Genomic DNA, 17426 nt, shown 5'->3' with positions numbered 1-17426 from the left:
AAGGGATACAGGTGTGCTATTTCAAAGGGACACGTGCACCCCCATGTTTACAGCAGCACTATCAACAATAGCCAAAGTATGGAAAGAGCCCAAATGTCCATCGATGGATGAATGGATAAAGAAGATGTGGTGCATACACACACACACACACACACACACACACACACACACACACACACAATGGAGTATTCCTCGGCAATCAAAAAGAATGAAATCTTGCCATTTGCAACTACGTGGATGGAACTGGAATGTATTATGCGAAGTAAAATTAGTCAGAGAAAGACAAAAATCACATGACTTCACTCACATGAGGACTTTAAGAGACAAAACAGATGAACATAAGGGAAGGGAAACAAAAACAATATAAAAACAGGGAGAGGGACAAAACAGAAGAGACTCTTAAATATGGAGAACAAACTGAGTGTTACTGGAGGGGTTGTGGGAGGGGGCATGGGCTAAATGGATAAGGGGTAAGGGGCATTAAGGAATCTACTTCTGAAATCATTGTTGCACTATATGCTAACTAGTTTGGATGTAAACTTAAAAAAATAAAAAATAAAATGAGTTAAAAATAAAATAAAATAAATTTTTTTAAATAAAATATGTATTTGTTAATTCACTTAAACATAACAATAAATCCATTGTATGTTAACATATATAGTATTTTTATGAAAAAATAACTATATTTTCTAAAACAAAAAAATAATGAAAGGAACATCATTGTTTTACTTTTTTACAAATCTCTTTAATGTCTGCCTTAATAGAGCTGGATTTTCATATTTGCTTCTGCATTCAGTTGGCTGCAACATCCCATTGTAAAGCCAATGTAACTTGTGTGCAAAGGAGACTGAAAAAGGCAAATAACTTCTTAGTATAACGAAGAAACTAGTTTTCACCTCACGGAAGGGTCTCAGGGATCCCTGGTGAGGCGGGGAGGGGGTGCAGGGTGTCCTTGGACCATACTTTGAGAACCACTGGTATACGGAACCAATTATACAGTCATTCAGTGAGTGACTGTTTCTAGACACTGTGCATCCAGACACAAACAAAAGAGACAAAGTCGTTATTTTCAGGAAGGTGACATTCTAGCTGTCATTTCCTGTTGGGAGGGGCTTTAGGGATGAGCTAACACAAAGCCTCCACCAATTCAAGGTATTTTTCCACAGAAGCCACTACAAGGGGTCAGTTCTCTATTGTTTAAATACTACTAGAGTGAAGAAACTCACTTGTCTTCTTTATTCCTACTGAACATGCCTAGCTCCCTGATTTATATATTCTTATATATTTACTGTCATGATTGTTTCTTCTTGACATGTCATTTAAAAATTCTGCAACAGGATGAAACATTGTATACTAGATGAGGTCTGACCATTCCAGAGGAAAATGAGACAAAAGTGTGAATATGTTGAGGGTCATAATTTCTGGTTAATGTTTAGTAAACATAAGTCCCAGATGTTTGGTACTTGTCTAAAGTATTACAGTAATGACCTACAGACTGCCATATTTCAATTCATTTGTCATCTTAGATGCCAAGGTAATAGAACCAAAGTGATATAATCCTAATATGGTTACACTGTGCGAAAAAATATAAATAACACTTCCTAGTTTATAATTAGTATAAGCAGAAGTTGAAAATTTTAACATGTTCACAAACAATAGAAAAAGTATTCTTCCTTATACTTCTTAGATTCTGGTGAGAAAAAGAGCCCTTAACTGGGCAATAGCCAGGTACTCAATAGAGAAGAAACAAAAGAAAAAAATGTAACTTTGCTTTCTCAAGGCCCATCAATCATAGCCACATTATTCACAAATTAAATACACATCTTCATTTTTTAAATTTTGTCTAGATTATTAAAAATGGTAAAGCAAAAAAAAAAAAAAATGGCAAAGCAAAACTGATCCAGCAAAAAAGAAGTCTGAGTTATGATTCCAGATGAACCAACCTTTAGGGCCAATTCATATGTGGCTGAGCTCCAGACATCTCTTTCTGACATTAACTGTTTAATATCACACTCCATCCTTCCTCTTTGCAATGTGTATAAGTCATGGTATTCTTCTACAATCCTAAAAAAAAATTAAAAATTATATACAGACTTTGTTTTTGAGAATTCACATTTATTGAATAATTGTTATAATGGTGGACATTAAAAAAAAAACAACTTTGGGGGCATGTGGGTAGATCAGTCGGTTAAGCACCTGACTCTTGATTTCAGCTCAGGTCACAATCTCATGGTTTGTGAGTTCGAGCCCCATGTCGGGCTCTGTGCTGACAGCGAGGAGCCTCCTTGGGAGTTTCTCTCTCCCTCTTTCTCTGTCCCTCCCCCATGCATGCTGTCTCTCTCTCAAAATAAATGAATAAACTTAAAAAAATTTTTTTAATAAAATGAACAACTTTGTTCTAAAATAGACAATTTGTTCCTTTAAAACTCATCATAAAGTAATTATGGTATAATTGCTGGATACGTTAATAACACTAATATACAGTGAAATAGAAGAAAAAATAGTCACATTTCATTTATAAAGCTTATAAAAGTCTTAAAGTAAAAAATTCAACATACTTTTACCTGCTCTAAACACTTTTCTTCATATTGTTTTTTGCTAGAATTTTCACAACATGGTATTCCAACAGAATAACAACACTATATCTCATTTAAAAACTCAGGATACAGAATAGAATTAGAATTCTTTTTTTGAGAGAGAGAGACCACGTGTACATGCACACACGCATGCAAATGGGGGAGGAGCATAGGGAGAGAGAGAATCTTAAGCAGTCTCCACGCACAGCTCGGAGCCCAATTTGACACAGGGCTTGATATGACGACCATGAGATCAGTACCTGAGTCGACATCAATAGTCTGATGCTTAACTGACTGAGCCACCCAGGCACCCTGAATCAGGCTTCTTCATTAAAAACACAAAGCCCACGGGTGCCTGGGTGGTTCAGTAGGTTAAGCGTCCGACTTTGGCTCAGGTCATGATCTCACGGCTCGTGGATTAGAGCCCCACGACGGGCTCTGTGCTGGCAGCTCAGAGGCTGGAGCCTGCTTCAGATTCTGTGTCTCCCCCTCTCTCTGCCCCTCCACTGCTAGCTCTCTGTCTCTCTCTGTCTCTCATAAATAAACATTAAAAAAATTTTTAAAACACAAAGCCCAGTAATTATGAGCCGCTATACTTTTAAATTATATATAAGGTTTAAAGAAATTCTGTACCAACCAACCAAAAGATTAAGTATATTCAAGTTAAGTACCTTTTTCTTAACTATTTTTTCTTCATGTTTACCAGAACATAACTTTTCCTTCCAAACTTACACCGAAGTTTACAATTAAATTGGATTTAAAAGCACTTGTGAGATTAAATGCAAACACAGAAGTTGTAAAGGGATAGCATTTCACAAGCCATTTGAGACACTACCTGCTATGGGATATTAACTTTGCTACAAGAATTAAAGGCCAATGACATAGAATTCTTCTAATTTTGATGAAAGCCAGGAACTACCTGCATCAGTTCTTGAAAGCCCTGTTTGGAGACTTCCACTTGTTCAAAGTAAGTAAGAAAAATTAATCACCCTAGGTGTCACACAGGGGAATATACATATGAAGATTCAACAAGTTATATCCCCTTAAGATTTATGCACATTACTGTCTGAAAGTTAGACACTGATTTTGAAAAGGTAACTAATGACCCTTGTTTAAATTTTTTTTTCAACGTTTATTTATTTTTGGGACAGAGAGAGACAGAGCATGAACGGGGGAGGGGCAGAGAGAGAGGGAGACACAGAATCGGAAACAGGCTCCAGGCTCAGAGCCATCAGCCCAGAGCCCGACGCGGGGCTCGAACTCACGGACCGCGAGATCGTGACCTGGCTGAAGTCGGACGCTTAACCGACTGCGCCACCCAGGCGCCCCTAATGACCCTTGTTTAAAATAGCAAAAGAAAAAAATTCAGAAATAACCTCAATGTCCAACAACAAGGGATTGGCCAAATAAATGGCTCTGTGATGAAAATATGATATAGCTAATTAAAGATCCTGTTGTTAATACTTTGGTACGTGGGAAAACTTTTCATGTTGTAACATGAGAAACCCAAATGATAAAATTATATACCCATTTTGATCTCATTTATATAAAAAATACATAGAAATAGAAAAAAGAAAATATATCAAAATATTAATAGTGATTTAACTCAGAGAACAAATTATGGATACTTACTTCCTTATTTATGTGTTTCTGTTTTTCCTAATCTTCAATCAAATGGTTATTATTTTTAAAAAAGTATTACTAAAAATTTCTAACCACAAAAAAAAGTCCCACTTCAGAACCATCAATTTTTAAAGAAAATGAGATTTCTTTCTCCTTCTCCTTCCCTTTCTCTCTGGTTTTAGATGTTTTGCTCCTATAATGAACATTAGCACAAAGGAAGTTCTAGCTTATTTTTTAAATTCATTCAACAAATATCTCTTTAGCGCCTACAAAATGCCAGGTGCTGTTCAAAACTAAACAAAATAAAACAAAAACAAAAGCTTTGCCCTTACAAAGTTTATTTGGAAAAGATAATAAAGAAAAAAGGAAAAGATATTAAGTAGTGATAGTGCAATAGATAAAAATAAATCAGGGAGAGGGGATTGAGAGCACAAAATGCTCTCAGTTTTAAATGGGGGGAGGGAGGAACAAGGTCTGAAGGAAGGAAGGAGGAAGCTAGGGAGCTCTCTGGGAAAGAGAGTTCCAGGACCCAAGGGGGGAGTCTGTCTGGTATGTTCAAGAACAGCACAAAGGCAACATGTCTGAAATAAAGTAGGAGAAGTCAGAGAAATTCTGGTTGGATGAGTCTTGTAAGCCATGTTTTTAAAATGTGGCCTTTTACTGTAAGATGGGGAGCCACCGCAGAATTTCGAGCAGAGAAATGACATTATTCTATTTGAGTCAAATTTTAATAGATAATACTGACACCACATAGAAATGTAAAGATGGATGGAAATTCAGATGGACGCACTAATGCTTCGGCAAGGTTTGACTTCAAGCTGAACAAAATTTTCTCTTCCTCATTCTTGAAGCCTTCTCTTTCCCTTCACTTATTTTTCTGTAGAATCCTTTGTTCCAAGAACTTGGTATCGACGCTGATACTTAATCACAAGTCTCAGATGGCCCGCACCAGCACTAGTCATGAGATCACCTTGAAGGCATGAGGAACGTGGCTGGCAGCACGTACCAGATTCCTAGCGAAACCACCCAGATCAGCCTTTTACCCCGGGCAGGTCTACAATTTTGAAGGCAGTAGCCTGCTCTAACCTCCTTTGCCTTAAAGTAATAAAACTCGGTCCTCTTTATCCCCAAACTTTGTCTTCAAGTTATATTTCGGCTACAGAACACAGAAGTTGGTTTTTGACAACAGTACTGGCTGGAATGTGGAGAAAGGCCCACAGTGGTGGGCTTACTACAGCAGATGTAAAAAGGAGATTCAGAGGTCCCCGCAACACCCCAGGCAAGGCATGCAGACGGCACAAACGAAAGAGGTGAGGGGTCAGCACAGATCATGAAAGGAGGTAGGATCTGCCGCTAGAGAGGTGTGAGATGTGAGAAAAAGAAAGGGATAGAGAATGACTCCAAGCATTTTGGCCCCAGAAACTGGAAGGATGGAGTTGCCATTAACTGAAATGAGAAAAGAATGTGGAAGGAGTTGGTTTGGGGGAAAGAATACGTTGGGGACATTAGGCATCTAAGCAGAGTGTTAAGTCTGTTGAATACGTAAGTCTGGAATTCAAGGAGGAGAAAGAATGAAACTAGGGGTGCAGATTTGCGAAGACGGGTGAAGCTGCAGATACATATTTGTGAGCTGAGTATATACAGGTGATGGCGTTGGAAGCGAGGAAAATGAAGAGAGTAATTTAGGAAGCAAATATGGACACAGAAAAGATCCACAGAATAAGGAACAAGCACTTTGCCAGTTGGAAATTGGTGAGATGAAAAGGAACCTGCAAGGGGTATCAGTAAGAAGGAGCAGATAGTAAAGCAGAGGAAAACTAGGAGAGTGTAACCTACTGAAAGACATTGTTTTAAGTAAGAGCAGCTGGTCAATTGTGACAAATGCTGCTGTTAAGTCAGGTTAAATGAGAATTGAGAAGCGGCCTTCAGACTCAACAACATGAAAGTCACTGGTCACTTTGACAAGTGCACTTTGATGGGGTTGGGGGAGTGAAAGCCTGATTGGAGTGGGTTCACAAGTGACAAAGGGGAGGATCAGGAGTGGACATATTGAGTATGACAATTTTTTAAAGAAGATTACTATAATGGCCGGGGGTTGGGGGGAGGACGGGAGGTGGGCAGGGTAACCAGGCCATAGCTAGAAGGGGATACGTGTGCCGTCTTAAGATATGGGAGTCTTTTTGTTTTTTGGTTGTTGTTTTTGAGATGGGTGTTAATTATAGCATATTTGTATACTAATGGGACAAATCAGGAAGAGAGGGAAACATTAAAGATAGAGAAGAAAGAGGGAATATTTGCTGAAAATATCTCAAGTAGATATGTGGGGATGTAACAGTACACAAGCGGAAAGACTTGCCTTGGGAAGAGACAGTTCATCCACAGGAAAAGCTGGGAAGATAGAATGTATGAGCACAGCTGCAGGGCGTGGGTAGATGTAGGGGTGAGAGCTTGAGTTCTCTTCTGTTTGCGTCTACTTTTTTGATTGTTTGCTTGCTTGCTTCTAGTTTTTAGAAAGCAAGTTCATCAGCTCAGAAAGAGGATGGTGAGATACTATTAGACAAATGAGGATAGAAGACAAAGTATAGAACAGTTATCTACTAAGACAAGAAGGGTGAATCAGCTACAGAAAACAGTAGTATATTCAGTGAGCAAAAACTGGTCAAGGTGGGCCACCTGGGTGGCTCAGTGGGTGAAGTGTCTGACTCTTGATTTCGGCTCAGGTCATGATCTCACAGTTTGTGAGATTGAGCCCCACTTCAGGCTCCGTGCTAAGAGCACGGAGCCTGCTTAAGATTCTCTCGCTCCTTCTTTCTGCCCCTCCCCCACTCATGCTCATGTCCTCTCTCTCTCTCTCTCTCTCAAAATAAATAAATCAACACTAAAAAGATGATCAAGGTATCCTTCTCAGTCTAGTAAGGAATAAAATAGAATAAAAGTAAGAATATACCTTTGAATTTAGATTTTGTGTACATTTGTGTTTTTGCTGACATGCCAGTCACTCTTCAATACACACACACACACACATAAAAAGCAGAAGACTATGCTGGATTAAAAGGAATATAAAACAAGATACAATGTGTGGCCCTAGATTGGATACTGATTTGGACAATCCAATGTAAAATACCTTTTGGGGAACACTGGGAAAATTTGAATATTATCTGGGTAATTGAAGAAGTGAAACTTTACTGAAATAGGTAGACTGTTGACTAAAAAAAAAAAAAAAAAACAAAAACAGCCTGTAGAACAGTATATGCAGTACAATTTTGGTTTAAAACAATGCATGTGTGCACATGTACATAGAAAAAAAGAATATATACTAAGATGTATATCGGTAATCTATAGGAAACTATAGTATTTTTTGTTCATTTTTGCCTGCTTATATTTTCTACTTTACTTACAGGGCACAATACTGCTTCTATGATAGTATAATAACATTACTTTTTAATCGGTTAAATAAGAAAAACTAAAAACACAGTCAAATTATCATTTGATAATGATAATTATCAGGCTCAGCAAACTAGAGCCTATGGATTAAAGACAGCTCACCACTTGTGTTTTGCATAGAACATAAGCAAAGAATTTCAGATTTTTAATTTTTTACCTATTTTACTTTTTATACGTTTAATGGTTAAAGAAGCAATAGAAAAACGGTATTTCGTGACACGTGAAAATGTTTTATTTTCATTCAAATTTCAGTGTCAGTAAACGGTTTTATTGGAACACAGCCATGTCCTGGCATCGTCCTTGCCTGCCTTTTCACCATGGTGGTGCACATTACAAAGGCAGAGTGGATTGCATAGTTGCATCAGAAACCGTATCTCACCATCTGACCCTTCACGGAAAAAGTTTGCTAACCCCAGAAAGAGGATAAAACACTAAGATGGTAGTAGATTCATTTAAATCTAAAAAAAAGAACTAGACTCACACTACTAATTAGGAAAATTAGTGGCAAACAAAACAAAAACCAGACACTTATTCATACTCATCAGACTGAAAAAAAATATGGACAAAAGGAAAATCTCCTACACCGACAGGAAGGTGCACTGGCACGACTACTTTATACGGCATTTGGCAACATTTAGAAAGACAAGGCTATGCATAGCCTGTGACCTAGAAATTCCACTTCTAGGGATATGCCCCGGAAAACTCACACAGGAAGACATTTACAAGATGTGTATTAAGTGGTGCCTGGAGGGGTTAATATATATAAAAGTTCCTTACATATATTAATCCCTCCCGGCACTGTTGTAATAAAAAACTTCAAATGTTTCTATAAAATTTTGTTCCTTCAAATAAGCTGTGAGGCCTGATGACATAATGGTTAACATTTGGTAACTCACTTAGCGTTCTTTTCAGCATCTAAGAGAGCTTGTGCCAAATCCCTGTGGGCCTTCTCTGCTTCCTTTGTTAATTTCATATCATGTGCCCGAACCAGACACAGCTCCCTGAAATAAAGCAAAGAAAGTTTACATTCATAGTTGAAGAGTTCCAGGAAATAGGATTTGTATACTCAGGAATCTTCTCAGTTATGTGTACATCTCTCCCTAGTTTTCACCCCTTAGAAACCAAATCAAGAAATCTAGCATACATTTGGATGGAATTCAGGCAGGTTTGGCAATGGAATCAGGTTGGCTAGAAAGGGCAGAAAGATGATGTGGGAGATCCTCCAGAATGGAGAGAAGGCAGACGCTAACAGGCCAGGCCACCAGGCTGCTCCGTTCTACCTTCTGACATGCCTATCTTATCTTTTTCATTCTTGCCACTACTCAACTTGACACGAGCTTAGATGATCACTAACCTTGACTGCTACTTAATGCCTATCCTCCTCTTTGGGATTTAAACCTTATCATCTGTAATCATGGCACTGTCTGTAAACATGATTAAGATCTCAACATCTCAGGCCTGGAAGGAGAACAGGAGTCTTTTCCCTATCAAACACACGCATAGCCCTAGTTTTGTGTTAACCTTTGTAACCCATGTCTCTACATCTACATCCAGTCCTCTCCGTTCTCTTCCTAAACCCCACAAAAGAAAAAAAAGAGTCCTCACTTTTAACCATTCTACTTTCCCTGTTTTTTATTCTCTTTAAAGACATGGCTTTGGCCTGTGTTTTGTGTTTAAGATAATCACAGATTTTACCTGGTCAGTTCTTCAGTAACATTCTTAAAATTGTACAATTCTTCCAAAATGCGCTGGTCCATTATTCGCTGAGTTACCATGTCTTTGTAGAAGTCAATCATCTGCCGGGCAATTTGGTCAAGCATTTGTACATACCGCTCTCTGCATGAGACAGAAAGAAAACAAGGTATCATGCAAAAGAAAAGGAAAAAAGAGCCAGAAAATATGTGAGAGAGAAAGTAATGTTAGGGAAAGAAATAGGCAGACACTCATAAAAGATATGTGAAAAGAACAAGATAGGAAAAGAAAGAGATCTAACCTGTGTTTTCCTGCCATGCTCACACAAGTAAATGAATTGTGGAGGACTTTAACCAGACTCATAATTATGTGGAACATACTGTCTGAGATATAAAACAAAATAAGGACTTCTTTTATTTTTTCTTCTAAATTATAAACTATGAGGATAAAAACCATGTCTTATGAATTTATATACAATGGAGTTTTTATAAATAGTTGAATTCATGAATAAAACCACTTTTCTCAAGTTGGGTAAATGTAAAAATATACCAACTGTTTAAAAATGAACAAAGACCTTAAATACAAAGAAGTCATTTCTCTCAGTTTTGAATGAAACCAAATATTTGGAAGGATTACAAATGATAAATTTCAAATACCATGCTGAGCAGTCTTTATTTATATTGAAAGTGATCTAGGCACAGCTGGGAAGGTGGCGGAGTAGGAGGACGCTGGGCTCACCGCGAGTCCTGCTGATCACTTAGATTCCACCTACACCTGCCTAAATAACCCAGAAAACCGCCAGAAGACTAGCAGAACGGAGTCTCCGGAGCCAAGCGCAGACGAGAGGCCCATGGAAGAGGGTAGGAAGGGCTGCGAGGCGGTGCGCGCTCCACAAACTGGCAGGAGGGAGCAGGGTGGAGGGGTGGCCCGCCAGCCAAGCAGAGCCCCCGAGTCTGGCTGGCAAAAGCGGAGGGGCCTGACGGAGTGTGTTCCAACAGCAAGCGGGACTTGACATCTGGAAGGTTATAAGATAACAGCTCTGCTTGGAGAATGGGAAGGCTGGAGGACAACGGGAAGGAGAGTTGTTGAGCCCCAGACGACAGAGCTCAGCATGGCGGGAACAAAAGCACTCGCCAGCGCAGTCTCCCTTGCCCATCCCCCAGCCAAAATCCCAAAGGGAACCGGTTCCTGCCAGGGAACTTGCTTGCACCCCGCAAACACCCAACGCTGTGCTTCTGCAGATCCATCCCTCCGGCGGGTGGCACTCCCTCCTGGTGCCGCAGGGCCCCTCCCGAAGCAGATCTCTGAAGGAAAAGCGAGCTGAGCCTACTCCTCCCGCCCCGTGCACCTTGCCGATCCACCCCAGCTAATACGCCAGATCCCCAGCACCACAAGCCTGGCAGTGTGCAAGTAGCCCAGACGGGCCACGCCACCCCACAGTGAATCCCGCTCCTAGGAGAGGGGAAGAGAAGGCACACACCAGTCTGACTGTGGCCCCAGCGGTGGGCTGGGGGCAGACATCAGGTCTGACTGTGGCCCCGCCCACCAACGCAAGTTATTCAAGACAGCACAGGGGAAGTGCCCGCAGTCCCGCACCACTCCAGGGACTATCCAAAATGACGAAACGGAAGAATTCCCCTCAGAAAAACGTCCAGGAAATAACAACAGCTAACGAACTCATCAAAAATGATTTAAACAATATAACAGAAAGTGAATTTAGAATAATAGTCATAAAATTAATCTCTGGGCTTGAAAACAGTATAAAGGACAGCAGAGAATCTCTTGCTACAGAGATCAAGGGACTAAGGAACAGCCAGGAAGAGCTAAGAAATGGTATCAATGAGCTGCAAAATAAAATGGAGACAACTACGGCTCGGATTGAAGAGGCAGAGGAGAGAATAGGTAAACTAGAAGATAAAATTATGGAAAAAGAAGAAGCTGAGAAAAAGAGAGATAAAAAAAATCCAGGAGTATGAGGGGAAAATTAGAGAACTGAGTGATGCACTAAAGAGAAATAATCTACGCATAATTGGTATTCCAGAGGAGGAAGAGAGAGGGAAAGGTGCTGAAGGTGTACTTAAAGAAATCATAGCTGAGAACTTCCCGGATCTGGGGAAGGAAAAAGGCATTGAAATCCAAGAGGCACAGAGAACTCCCTTCAGACATAACTTTAATCGATCTTCTGCACGACATGTCATAGTGAAACTGGCAAAATACAAGGATAAAGAGAAAATTCTGAAAGCAGCTAGAGACAAACGTGCTCTAACATATAAAGGGAGACCTATAAGACTCGTGACTGATCTCCCTACTGAAATGTGGCAGGCCAGAAAGGATTGGCAGGAGATCTTCAATGTGATGAACAGAAAAAAATATGCAGCCAAGAATCCTTTATCCAGCAAGTCTGTCATTTAGAATAGAAGGAGAGATAAAGGTCTTCCCAAACAAACAAAAACTGAAGGAATTTGTCACCACTAAACCAGCCCTACAAGAGATCCTAAGGGGGATCCTGTGAGACAAAGTACCAGAGACATCACTACAAGCATGAAACCTACGGACATCACAGTGACTCTAAACCCATATCTTTCCATAATAACACTGAATGTAAATGGACTAAATGCGCCAACCAAAAGACATAGGGTATCAGAATGGATAAAAAAACAAGACCCATCTATTTGCTGTCTATAAGAGACTCATTTTAGACCTGAGGACACCTTCAGATTGAGAGTGAGGGGATGGAGAACTATTTATCATGCCACTGGAAGTCAAAAGAAAGCTGGAATAGCCATACTTATATCAGACAACTAGACTTTAAATTAAAGGCTGTAACAAGAGATGAAGAAGGGCATTATATAATAATCACAGGGTCTATCCATCAGGAAGAGCTAACAATTATAAATGTCTATGCGCCGAATACAGGAGCCCCCAAATATATAAAACAATTACTCACAAACATAAGCAACCTTATTGATAAGAATGTGGTAATGGCAGGGGACTTTAACACTCCACTTACATAAATGGATAGATCATCTAGACACACAGTCAATAAAGAAACAAGGGCCCTGAATTATACATTGGATCAGATGGACTTGACAGATATATTTAGAACTCTGCATCCCAAAGCAACAGAACATACTTTTTCTCGAGTGCACATGGAACATTCTCCAAGATAGATCACATACTGGGTCACAAAACAGCCCATCATAAGTATACAAGAATTGAAATCATACCATGCATACTTTCAGACCACAATGCTATGAAGCTTGAAATCAACCACAGGAAAAAGTCTGGAAAACCTCCAAAAGCATGGAGGTTAAAGAACACCCTACTAAAGAATGAATGGGTCAACCAGGCAATTAGAGAAGAAATTAAAAAATATATGGAAACAAACGAAAATGAAAATACAACAATCCAAACGCTTTGGGATGCAGCGAAGGCAGTCCTGAGAGGAAAATACATTGCAATCCAGACCTATCTCAAGAAATAAGAAAAATCCCCAATACAAAACCTAACAGCACACCTAAAGGAAATAGAAGCAGAACAGCAAAGACAGCCTAAATCCAGCAGAAGAAGAGAAATAATAAAGATCAGAGCATAAATAAACAATATAGAATCTAAAAAAACTGTAGAGCAGATCAACGAAACCAAGAGTTGGTTTTTTGAAAAAATAAACAAAATTGACAAACCTCTAGCCAGGCTTCTCAAAAAGAAAAGGGAGATGACCCAAATAGATAAAATCATGAATGAAAATGGAATGATTACAACCAATCCCTCAGAGATACAAGCAATTATCAGGGAATACTATGAAAAATTATATGCCAACAAATTGGACAACCTGGAAGAAATGGACAAATTCCTGAACACCCACACTCTTCCAAAACTCAATCAGGAGGAAATAGAAAGCTTGAACAGACCCATAACCAGTGAAGAAATTGAATCGGTTATCAAAAATCTGCCAACAAATAAGAGTCCAGGACCAGATGGCTTCCCAGGGGAGTTCTACCAGACGTTTAAAGCAGAGATAATACCTATCCTTCTCAAGCTATTCCAAGAAATAGAAAGGGAAGGAAAACTTCCAGACTCATTCTATCATTCTATGAAGCCAGTATTACTTTGATTCCTAAACCAGACAGAGACCCAGTAAAAAAAGAGAACTACAGGCCAATATCCCTGATGAATATGGATGCAAAAATTCTCAAGAAGATACTAGCAAATCGAATTCAACAGCATATAAAAAGAATTATTCACCATGATCAGGTGGGATTCATTCCTGGGATGCAGGGCTGGTTCAACATTCGCAAATCAATCAATGTGATACATCACATTAATAAAAGAAAAGAGAAGAATCATATGATCCTGTCAATCGATGCAGAAAAGGCATTTGATAAAATTCAGCGAACTTTCTTAATAAAAACCCTCGAGAAAGTCGGGATAGAAGGAACATACTTAAAGATCATAAAAGCCATTTATGAAAAGCCCACAGCTAACATCATCCTCAATGGGGAAAAACTGAGAGCTTTTTCCCTGAGATGAGGAACACGACAGGGATGTCCACTCTCACCGCTGTTGTTTAACATAGTGTTGGAAGTTCTAGCATCAGCAATCAGACAACAAAAGGAAATCAAAGGCATCAAAATTGGCAAAGATGAAGTCAAGCTTTCACTTTTTGCAGATGACATGATATTATAAATGGAAAATCCGATAGACTCCACCAGACTGCTAGAACTGATACATGAATTTAGCAAAGTTGCAGGATACAAAATCAATGTACAGAAATCAGTTGCATTCTTATACACTAATAATTAAGCAACAGAAAGACAAATAAAGAAACTGATCCCATTCACAATTGCACCAAGAAGCATAAAATACCTAGGAATAAATCTAACCAAAGATGTAAAAGATCTGTATGCTGAAAACTATAGAAAGCTTATGAAGGACATTGAAGAAGATATAAAGAAATGGAAAAACATTCCCTGCTCATGGATTGGAACAATAAATATTGTCAAAATGTCAATACTACCCAAAGCTATCTACACATTCAACGCAATCCCAATCAAAATTGCACCAGCATTCTTCTCGAAACTAGAACAAGTAATCCTAAAATTCATATGGAACCACAAAAGGCCCCGAATAGCCAAAGTAATTTTGAAGAAGACCAAAGCAGGAGGCATCACAATCCCAGACTTTAGCCTCTACTACAAAGCTGCAATCATCAAGACAGCATGGTATTGGCATAAAAACAGACACATAGACCAATGGAATAGAATAGAGACCCCAGAACTAGACCCACAAACGTATGGCCAACTAATATTTGACAAAGCAGGAAAGAACATCCAATGGAAAAAAGACAGTCTCTTTAACAAATGGTGCTGGGAGAACTGGACAACAACATGCAGAAGATTGAAACTAGACCACTTTCTCACACCATTCACAAAAATAAACTCAAAATGGATAAAGGACCTGAATGTGAGACAGGAAACCATCAAAACCCTAGAGGAGAAAGCAGGAAAAGACCTCTCTGACCTCAGCCGCAGCAATTTCTTACTTGACACATCCCCAAAGGCAAGGGAATTAAAAGCAAAAATGAACTACTGGGACCTTATGAAGATAAAAAGCTTCTGCACAGCAAAGGAAACAATCAACAAAACTAAAAGGCAACCAACGGAATGGGAAAAGATATTTGCAAATGACATATCAGACAAAGGGCTAGTATCCAAAATCTATAAAGAGCTCACCAAACTCCACACCCAAAAAACAAATAATCCAGTGAAGACATGGGCAGAAAACATGAATAGACACTTCTCTAAAGAAGACATCCAGATGGCCAACAGGCACATGAAAAGATGCTCAACGTCGCTCCCCATCAGGGAAAAATACAAATCAAAACTACACTCAGATATCACCTCACACCAGTCAGAGTGGCCAAAATGAACAAATCAGGAGACTATAGATGCTGGAGAGGATGTGGAGAAACGGGAACCCTCTTGCACTGTTGGTGGGAATGCAAATTGGCGCAGCCACTCTGGAAAACAGTGTGGAGGTTCCTCAAAAAATTAAAAATAGACCTAGCCTATGACCCAGCAATAGCACTGCTAGGAATTTACCCAAGGGATACAGGAGTACTGATGCATAGGGGCATTTGGACCCCAATGTTTATAGCGGCACTCTCAACAATAGCCAAAGTATGGAAAGAGCCTAAATGTCCATCAACTGATGAATGGATAAAGAAATTGTGGTTTATATACACAATGGAGTAGTACATGGCAATGAGAAGGAATGAAATATGGCCCTTTGTAGCAACGTAGATGGAACTGGAGAGTGTGATGCTAAGTGAAATAAGCCATACAGAGAAAAACAGGTTTCACTCTTACGTGGATCCTGAGAAACTTAACAGAAACCCATGGGGGAGGGGAAGGAAAAAAAAAAAAAGAGGTTAGAGTGGGAGAGAGAGCCAAAGCATAAGAGACTCTTAAAAACTGAGAACAAACTGAGGGTTGACGGGGGGTGGGAGGGAGAGGAGGGTGGGTGATGGGTATTGAGGAGGGCACCTTTTGGGATAAGCACTGGGTATTGTATGGAAACCAATTTGACAATAAACTTCATATATTGAAAAAAAAAAGTGATCTAGGTGTTATATCCTAAGCCTGAGACCACTGAGTTATATCTTTCAGTTGGAATGGCCATTTAATCTCTCACCCATAACAGAAAGAATTATCCAGCCATTGCTTAAACCCTTATGCAGTTCACACATAGGGAAGTGTCTATTTTAAAAACCACCTTCTTGGGGCGCCTGGGTGGCGCAGTCAGTTAAGCGTCCGACTTCAGCCAGGTCACGATCTTGCGGTCCGTGAGTTCGAGCCCCGCGTCGGGCTCTGGGCTGATGGCTCAGAGCCTGGAGCCTGTTTCCGATTCTGTGTCTCCCTCTCTCTCTGCCCCTCCCCCGTTCATGGTCTGTCTCTGTCCCAAAAATAAATAAACGTTGAAAAAAAAATTAAAAAATAAATAAATAAATAAAAACCACCTTCTTGGGGTGCTTGGGTGGCTCAGTCGGTTAAGCATCCAACTTCAGCTCAGGTCATGATCTCACAATTTGTGAGTTCAAGCCCTGCATCAAGCTCTGTTCTGAGAACTCAGAGCCTGGAGCCTGCTTCAGATTCTGTGTGTGTGTCTCTCTCTCTGCCCATCCCTCACTAGTTCTCTCTCTCTCTCTCTCTCTCTCTCTCTCTCTCTCAAAAATAAATAAAAACATTTTAAAAAATAAAAAAAAATACCACCTTCTTTAAGACTTCTCCTCCTGAAATAGAGGGACCAAATAGTCTGAATGGTCTGCTTTAAAAAAAAAAAAGTTTATTTATTTTGAGACAGAGCACATGAGAGGGGAAGGGACAGAGAGAGAAGGAGAGAGAGAATCCAAAGCAGGCTGTATACTGTCAATACAGAACCCAACACAGGGCTCAATCCCATGAACCATCATGAGATCATAACCTGAGCCGAAATCAAGAGTCAAACACTTAACTGACTGAGCCACCCAGTCACCCCTGAAGGGTCTTCTTATTACAATACAACTACATCCATGACATAGCATACTTTCTGAAGCATTATTGGGGGTGCAGGAAAAAATAGAAATCTCTAGGGGCAACAAAGAAAAACAATAAACAAAATAAGCTAAGAATGGAGTGGGAGATGGTAATCAGTATTCACTAGGCAAACCCAAAGTCACGGTTGCCCCAGTAAAAATAACAACACTGCGTGAAGAGGGTAAGACGGCAGAGTAGGAAGATTCTGAACTCACATCCTCCCATAGACATACCAAGGCTGCAACTGCAAACAGTGCCACCCTACTCTGAGAAAGACCAGAAAAGCAGCAGAACAGAACTTTCACAGCTAAAGATATAAATAAAAAGTCACACAGGGGTGCTTGATCATGATCAAGTCATGATCTCATGGTTCATGGGTTCCAGCCCCACATTAGGCTCTGCATTCACAGCTTGGAGCCTGGAGCCTGCTTCAGATTCTGTGTCTCCCTCTCTTTCTCTCTGCCCCTCCCCTGCTTGTTTTCTCTCTCTCCCCTCCCCCCCCCAAAGCAAATAAATA

The 17426-nt window shown here is 39.9% G+C and overlaps 1 protein-coding gene across 1 annotated transcript in view; it reads right to left on the bottom strand.

Annotated features, from left to right (window-relative positions):
• Window positions 1–17426, bottom strand: part of AXDND1 (axonemal dynein light chain domain containing 1) — an 89913-nt gene that overhangs the window by 35354 nt on the left and 37133 nt on the right. Inside the window, exons 10-12 of the mRNA XM_030302893.1 lie at window positions 9339–9479; window positions 8540–8644; window positions 1944–2064 (exon numbers count right to left, since the gene is read on the bottom strand). Coding sequence (XP_030158753.1) covers window positions 1944–2064; window positions 8540–8644; window positions 9339–9479 — 367 coding nt within the window. The remainder of the gene's footprint in view (window positions 1–1943; window positions 2065–8539; window positions 8645–9338; window positions 9480–17426) is intronic.

This window comes from Lynx canadensis, chromosome F1 (assembly GCF_007474595.2).
Source record: "Lynx canadensis isolate LIC74 chromosome F1, mLynCan4.pri.v2, whole genome shotgun sequence".
Lineage (NCBI taxonomy): Eukaryota > Metazoa > Chordata > Mammalia > Carnivora > Felidae > Lynx > Lynx canadensis.
This window is presented reverse-complemented; position numbering and strand designations above follow the sequence as displayed.